This window comes from Penaeus japonicus, unplaced genomic scaffold (genome assembly GCF_977035675.1).
Source record: "Penaeus japonicus unplaced genomic scaffold, GWHDUDI00000001_assembly GWHDUDI00000006, whole genome shotgun sequence".
NCBI classification, from domain to species: domain Eukaryota; kingdom Metazoa; phylum Arthropoda; class Malacostraca; order Decapoda; family Penaeidae; genus Penaeus; species Penaeus japonicus.
In genome coordinates this window covers 7,200,492-7,207,991 of record NW_028234408.1, presented here as the reverse complement: position 1 = coordinate 7,207,991, position 7,500 = coordinate 7,200,492, and the positions used below count along the sequence as shown (strand labels likewise).

At 40.1% G+C, this 7,500-nt stretch overlaps 1 protein-coding gene across 1 annotated transcript in view; it reads right to left on the bottom strand.

Moving 5' to 3' along the window:
• Positions 1–7,500, bottom strand: part of Myo10A (unconventional myosin 10A) — a 107,312-nt gene that overhangs the window by 82,781 nt on the left and 17,031 nt on the right. The window contains exons 4-8 of the mRNA XM_086537442.1: positions 4,945–5,008; positions 3,752–3,861; positions 2,941–3,216; positions 1,832–2,009; positions 297–420 (exon numbers count right to left, since the gene is read on the bottom strand). Coding sequence (XP_086393568.1) covers positions 297–420; positions 1,832–2,009; positions 2,941–3,216; positions 3,752–3,861; positions 4,945–5,008 — 752 coding nt within the window. The remainder of the gene's footprint in view (positions 1–296; positions 421–1,831; positions 2,010–2,940; positions 3,217–3,751; positions 3,862–4,944; positions 5,009–7,500) is intronic.

Genomic DNA, 7,500 nt, shown 5'->3' with positions numbered 1-7,500 from the left:
GAGGGAGGTGTGTCTGTGGTTATGGTGTTTATTTATGGGTGTGATGTCTGTTTTACTGATGGTAATGATAATAGTAATAATGATAATAATTATATTAATAATGATAATGATATTAACGTTAACAATATTAATGACAACAATAATAATAACAAAAGTAATAATAATGATAATAACAATGACAATAATCATTTTAAAAAAAACATAACGACAGTAACGACGGCTTAATATCAACACAAACAACAAAAACAAACAAAAAAACAAAACAAACAAACAAAAACAATCCCTGAGCATCCTACCAGCCGCCAGGATCCTAAAGATGGTATCCTGTTCCTGCGAAGAGAAGCCGAGGACCTGCATGGCGGACAGCAGCGCCTGGAAGTCCTCGCCGTCGTACTTGCCCTCCAGCTGACACGAGCCGCCCTGGGGGGAGGTGGGGGATGCGTTAGAGGGGGGGTTCTTTTTCTTTGGGGTGGGGGGTGGGGGTGGGGGTGGGGGTGGGGGTGGGATGGGGATGGGGATGGAATGGGGGAGGGAGGAATGGGGGATGATGGGGAGGGTAAGGGATGGGGATGGGGATGGGGAGGGAGGGAAGGGGAAGGGGATGGGGATGGGGATGGGAAGGGAATGCTACAAATTTACCTATGTAGTTGTTTATGCAAATTTATGTACGTAGTTGTTAATGCAAATCTATCTATGGTGTTGCTTATGCAAATTTACCTATTCGTCTGTATAAACAAACAAGTAATTTCTTCATTTATATAAATCTATCTACTTTTCTATCCACCTAAATCCCTCAATCTATCTGTCTATCTATTCATCATTTATACGTCTATGTCAGGGAAATGAAATCAAGCCACTAATCACCTGGCTATGAATTTATTAGTTTATTTACTTATAAAATAATTTGTGAATTTGTTTAAGCTTAGACAAATATATATTCATTCCTTCAAATGTGACGTAAAGTATTTTATTTTCATGTAAACACTGTGTTGTAAATGAGTCTTTTACATAGCATGATAGGATATATTTCTCTGAAGATGGGAGGGTGAATATTTAATGATCTGAAAAATACTGGCTATTAATCTAGATTTCATACTGACACATATCAGTATACAAATGATGATCACTCAGTTTATTATATATTTTTAGAATTGTTATTCAATTATCAACTTATATGATCAAATATTCATCGCAACTTTTATCCTATTAAGATTATTTTTTACTATTTCATCATCAACTTAAATAATCAAAGATTCATCCCAAATTGATATATAATTTTCTAATAATATCGACAAAAAAAAACAAAATCAAAACAAAGCACCATAAAACCCAACTCGGGGAGAAAAGGAACAAGTTTGATTTGACAAAATAAGAACTGCAATAAAATGCCAATAAACGTCAACCCATGGCCATAAAATGCGGGCCACGGCGAAGGTTGGCCACAAGGGAAGACATTTCGCTGAAAGGAATGACGCAATCTCCGTCCCTTTCTCAAGACATCTATTGCAAGATGACAAGGTCTGGATAGACACCAGAAGGTTGGAGGTTTGAAGGGACTTGGGACTTTGACGTATTAGTATTTTTTATCTCTCTCTTTTATTTTTTCATTATTTTATGACAGAGAAAACTTTTTTATTATCATTATATTTTTTGCGGGGGTTGAGATGAGATAAGAACAATTCTTATGGAACAATTAATTAAAAAAAAACGGCAAAAGACACTATAAAACAAACAAACAAATGCCAAACGATAGAATAAAAAAATAAAAAAAAATAAAAACAGCACCAAACCCCAAACGCAAATCATAACCCGATTAAAGAGTTCCGCGTACCTGGTTGAGGTAGAAATATTTATCGGCCGTCGTGAGTCCATACTTGGCCTTCCGGTCCTGCGGCAAACCGGCAAGCAGTTCGTAGAAGACGTGGTAGTTCCGTTCCTCCGGCGCCTGCGTGACGATGCGCGATTTCTCGAGGAGGTATTCCGTGATCTTGGCGCCCGTGATCACTCCGCTGGACGGGGGGAAAGAGGGGGAGGGGGAGGGAGAGGGGAGGTTATGAAGTGCGATCTCGGTTTAGATAAAAAAAAAAAAAAAAAAAAAAAAAAAAAAATATATATATATATATATATATATATATATATATATATATATATGTATATGTATATATATATGTATATATATGCATATATATATGTATATATATGTATATATATATATATATAACACACACATAAATAATACATATACATGTGCATACACATGCACACTCACACATATAGGCCTAAACACATAATACATTTACATATACATACTCAAAAACACCAAATGAAACGTAATCAAAAAAGCAATTCCTCGCTCATCTCGAAAAACAACAACACAACATACACTTAATGAATGTCATTTGGCTTAAATGTCCACAAGCATTGATGATGTGACGTCCAAAAAAACCCTTTCTTCTCCTGAACAGTGCAAGCAAACCAGGCTAATGTTGCCAAGATGAGTGCTTTCGGCCCGCAAATGAGATTTACCGTTGCAAACAGCACACCGAGTGGCATATCAGCTGATCTTGTTCATCTCTTATGCAAATATCTGTTTTTTTTCTGAACCTAAATGATGTTTACTTCTTCCACAAGAACGCGTGCAAGATGACAACGCTCCCACGCATCGCGCTTTGGATGCGACGTTAGATAAATGAAGAAATAAACACAAATACACAAGGTTTACATATATACATACACAAACACACACACACACATTCATTTATATACTTATATATATACATATACAGAACAAAAATAAACACAAACACACAAGGTTTACATATATGCATACACACACACACACATTCATATATATACTTATATATATATACATATACAGAAGAGCGTGACCAAAGTAACAGATCCCGCAAGACCCTACAAAGGACGCAGCAGAAGACTTACTCCTTGAAGAAGACCTCGAGGTATTTCCCGAAGCGGGACGAGTTGTCGTTCCTGATGGTCTTGGCGTTGCCGAAGGACTCGAGCAGCGGCGACGCCTCCAGGATCTGCTCCGTGATCAGATTGCTCTGCGACTTGTTGACGGCGGCCAAGTATTGCATGATCAACTTGGTAGACTCGGTCTTGCCGGCGCCAGACTCGCCCGAAATGACCACGCACTGGTTCACGTTGTCCTTGCTCATGCGCGAGTACGCCGCCGACCCGATGGCGAAGATGTGTCTGCGGGAAAAGAGGGCGGTGCTCAGGCGAGGGTCCCGGATGGCTTTGTTTACATTATCTCATGCGCTTATTTATTTATTTATTTATTATCATCATTATTTTTTTATTATTATTATTTCATTGTATTTATTATTATTATTATTTTTTTTTGGAGGGGGGGAGCTTGATTCGGTTCGTGTTAAGGAGAATGCGCTAATGATAATACCGGTGAGATTAGTACTGATTATTACTACAACTATTGGGAATAGTAATAGTAGTTGTAGTGGTAATAGAAATGGTATTTATAGTAATAATGATGATAATAATGATAGTATAATAATAATAGTAATAATGATAGTGGTATTGATAATTATGATTGTGATAATAATAACAACAACAATAACCAAGTGATCGTAAGTAATAATAATTACATTCATAGTAACAAAAAATGAGAAACACTAAACAACATTCCTAACAAGACAAACAAAACAGAATCAATGAAACAATAAAATCAACAAAAACAAACAACAAACAAAAACAAACAAACAACACTTACGGAGGCAGCGTGCCGAGGATCTGGCCTTCGTATTTCTTCACCATGTCGAGTCCGTAGATGTCGAACATACGGTATGGGTTGACGGCCACGAGGATGCTGCCGGTGTAGGTCTGGTGGGGGGGGGAGGAGATTAGAATTTAATTTTTGAAATTGGAGGGTGGAGAGAGGAGGGAGGAGTGAGGGTGGGGAGGTGGAGTGGGGGATGTGGGGCAGGGAGGAGGGAGGAGTGAGTGGGTAGATAAGAGGGTGGAGGGAGTGGAAGATGAGGAGGAGGAGGAGGAGGAGGAGAAAAGAGAGGGAGTGGGTAGGGGAGGAAGAGGAGAGGGAGAAATGGATAAGAGGGGAAGAGAAGGAGGAGGAGAAGGAAGGGAAGAAAGCCAAGGAGGAGGCAGTGGGGACGGAAGAGGAGGAGGGGGAGGAGGTACCGGTGAGGAAGAAGAAGAGGAGGGTGGAGGATGAAGGAATTAACGAAGGGGAAGAAAAGAGAAAATGGGAAGTCAGGCGGAGGAGGAGCAGACGAGGTCGAAAAACAACAGAACATGGGGTATTAAAAAGAAAACGGAGATAATATTGAAAAATGATACAGATAATAAAACAAAAACATGAAAAGAGAGATGAAGAAGGAGAGGAAGAGAAATAGAACGATTAGTCTCAGCCAATGACCCAAAATACCTGTTACTAATGATTATAGCTGTTCCATAATTTACAATGCTTGAAAATGGCTTGCTTTATGAGCTGCACTTAAGGCTGCCTTAAGAGGTTATTTTCAACCGAACTGTCTCTTATCTTGAGTCTTAACTCAGCTCTGCATTTTTATATTAGTTATTAGATTCAATTTTAATGTCGGGAAAATTGAAACATGATGTAGATTTACATATACTTCATCTCAATCAAGTTATCATAAACGTATCCAGCAATTTATTCCAAACCATTACTCAGCGTCAGGAAGTACAGTTCTCCTATTGCCAAAAAAGATTTTTAAAAATACCAGGCAAAAAACTACATACATATAAACAAACAGTAACACACAGACCTAAATTTTAACAAGGAAGTCGCCGCCACTGAATTGACCGCATTCAAATCACATTCCCAGCCATTTGCAGATTCTTTAATACTAGTTAATGACGGTCTTTAGCCCTAAATTGCGTTGTGGCTAACCTACCAGCAAATACATACATTGTTCTTGTACTTACATATATCATTTCCTTGTCGTATCTGATCTTGAGGTTCCATAACAGCGATGCTTCGTTCAGATCCCTGGAAGGTGGAGAAAGAGAGACACGTTTTTAGTTTACTTGTGGATTTATTTTTTTTATTTTTCAAGGTTTTTAATTGTGTTTTTCGTGTATTGCATTATTTTATTTTTCTTAATTTGTGAGTTCAGATTTATGTTTTATTGTTAATGGGATAGAAATAATAATTCTACTCTCTGAAATTAGCAGGCCTACTCTGAAAGAAAAGGGTTTTAAGTTTTCCTTCAGATCTCCAGGAGGTTGAATTCATCATTTCGTTTTATTCTTTTGTCTAATCGGCCTTTTATTTATTATTTCATTGTCCGGTAAGATGCTTATATAAGGGTGCAAATATATTTAATTGTATATGCAATGTTCGCTCTCTGTTCACGTACATATACAAATACATAGGCTTACGTGTTTATAAGTTCGTTTAACTGTTTATCCAAATGTGCATGTGTGTGTGTGTGTGTGTGTGTGTGTGTGTGTGTGTGTGTGTGTGTGTGTGTGTGTGTGTGTGTGTGTGTGCGTGCATGTAAACCGTGTGCGGAACGGATGGATATCGCAGCATTATGCACGATGCATTCCGGTGAATCATTTGCGAGAGGAAACAGCTGCTGCTTGATTCTCGCTCCAGGAATCATAAACAATCTCGTGCGTCGGCATCCAAAAACTGTAAATCAAGAGGCGGAGCAAAGAACGTCTAGGGAGGGGGGGGGGTTGCACACACGCGCGCGCACACACACACACACACACACACACACACACACACACACACACACACACACACAAGATCTCCCCAACCCACCCACACACGTACCCCCACCCCATCTCCACCTACCCACCCCCTACCCACCCACAAACGCGTTCAAGTTCTCGACATCGAAATGGAAACCGGCACAGGAACGCGTTCGGCCGCGTCGCTTAGCCCCACCACCGCGCGCCGCCTTGCCTCCCTTCACGCCGCGGGACACAGAACAATCGTGGCAGGTTATGGCTGTATCGAAAGGCCCTCAAAGCGACGCGATCAAGCCGATTCGCGAGGTTTCAGTTCGCGAACCGTGTGACCCTCGTGTCGCTTACCTTGCGAAAGGGAGGGGGCGTGGTCTTAAAGAAAGGGGGTTGGGGGGTTGGGAGGACGGGAGCTTAGAGCGAATCCGTTCAATTAAGAAAGGGAAAAAGGGAGATTTAGAAGAAAAAAAATGTGTGCATGTATTACTGAGTTGATACAGAACAAGGAATTATGAAAACAAAAACAACAGAAACGAAATTACAACAAGACGATTAAATAACGATATATTTCAATCAGGAACATACTCGTCCTACAGGCACATAAGTAAAAAAAAATTAAACATTCATTAGTCCTTATAGTCAAATGGAGCACATAAAAATCAGTTCACACTTAAGAATATGCAAGTAATTAAATAAATAAAAAAATACTATATGATTGTTTTAGTCCGTAATGACATGTATATGGTGAGTGATTAGTTATTAACCTAGAGAGGGAGGGAGAGAGAAAGAGAGAGAGAGGGAGAGGGAGAGAGAGAGAGAGAGAGAGAGAGAGAGAGAGAGAGAGAGAGAGAGAGAGAGAGAGAGAGAGAGAGAGAGAGAGACTAAATCTTAATAAATCACACAAATTACAAAATTTAAATATCATTTATAAAGATATACAGAAAACAAGAAAAGATAATTCTTAAACAATACGATATTCTTTTCAATGATAATTACACTAAACAGAAAGAAAAAAAATCAATCAATATCAATATAAATTACGAAAATAAATCTAACATAAATAACGCAAAAATGACAACCGTAATAAAAAAGGAATAAAAAAAACGTACGTATTCAACAATATAAAAAACATCGAATCAACTTCCGTAACAGTACGTTGATATATATTCTAAAAAAATATATATAATAATTTATATCTGTAAAGATCTCTCCATTTCTGAGAATAAAACAGATATTAAATTTCTGCACCTCAATCTGACCTGACCGTATTAATGGGCCGGAACTAAACACGGGGGAGGAGGGGAGGTAGGGGTGGGGGAGGGAGGAGGAGGAGAGGGGGAAGGGGAGGGGGAGGGGAAAGAGAGGAAGGGAGGTTAGGAGGAGAGGTGGAAGGGAAAGAGGGGGGAGGGAGGGGTGGAAGGGGAAGAGGGGGAGGGAGGGGAGGAGGGGAGTTAGTTAGGGAAAGAGAAGAGGGGGGGGAGAGAAAGAAAGGGAGAGAGGTAGGAGGGGAGGTATGGGAGGGAAGGAGAGGGGGAAGGGAGAAGAGGAGGGAGGGAAGGAGAGAGGTTAACGGAGTGGGAAGAGAGGAAGGGAGGGGAGGGGAAGAGAGGAAGGGAAGAGAAGGAAATGGAAAGAGGGAGTGGGGTAAGAGAGGAAGGGGTAAGGGAAAGAGTGTCATTAGAATTGGAGGGGAGAGGGGGTAAGGGAAAGAGGGAGAGGGAGGGGAGGAGAAGAGGGTGGAAGGGAGGGGGAAAGCGAGGAAGGGAAGAGAGGGAGAAAAACTGT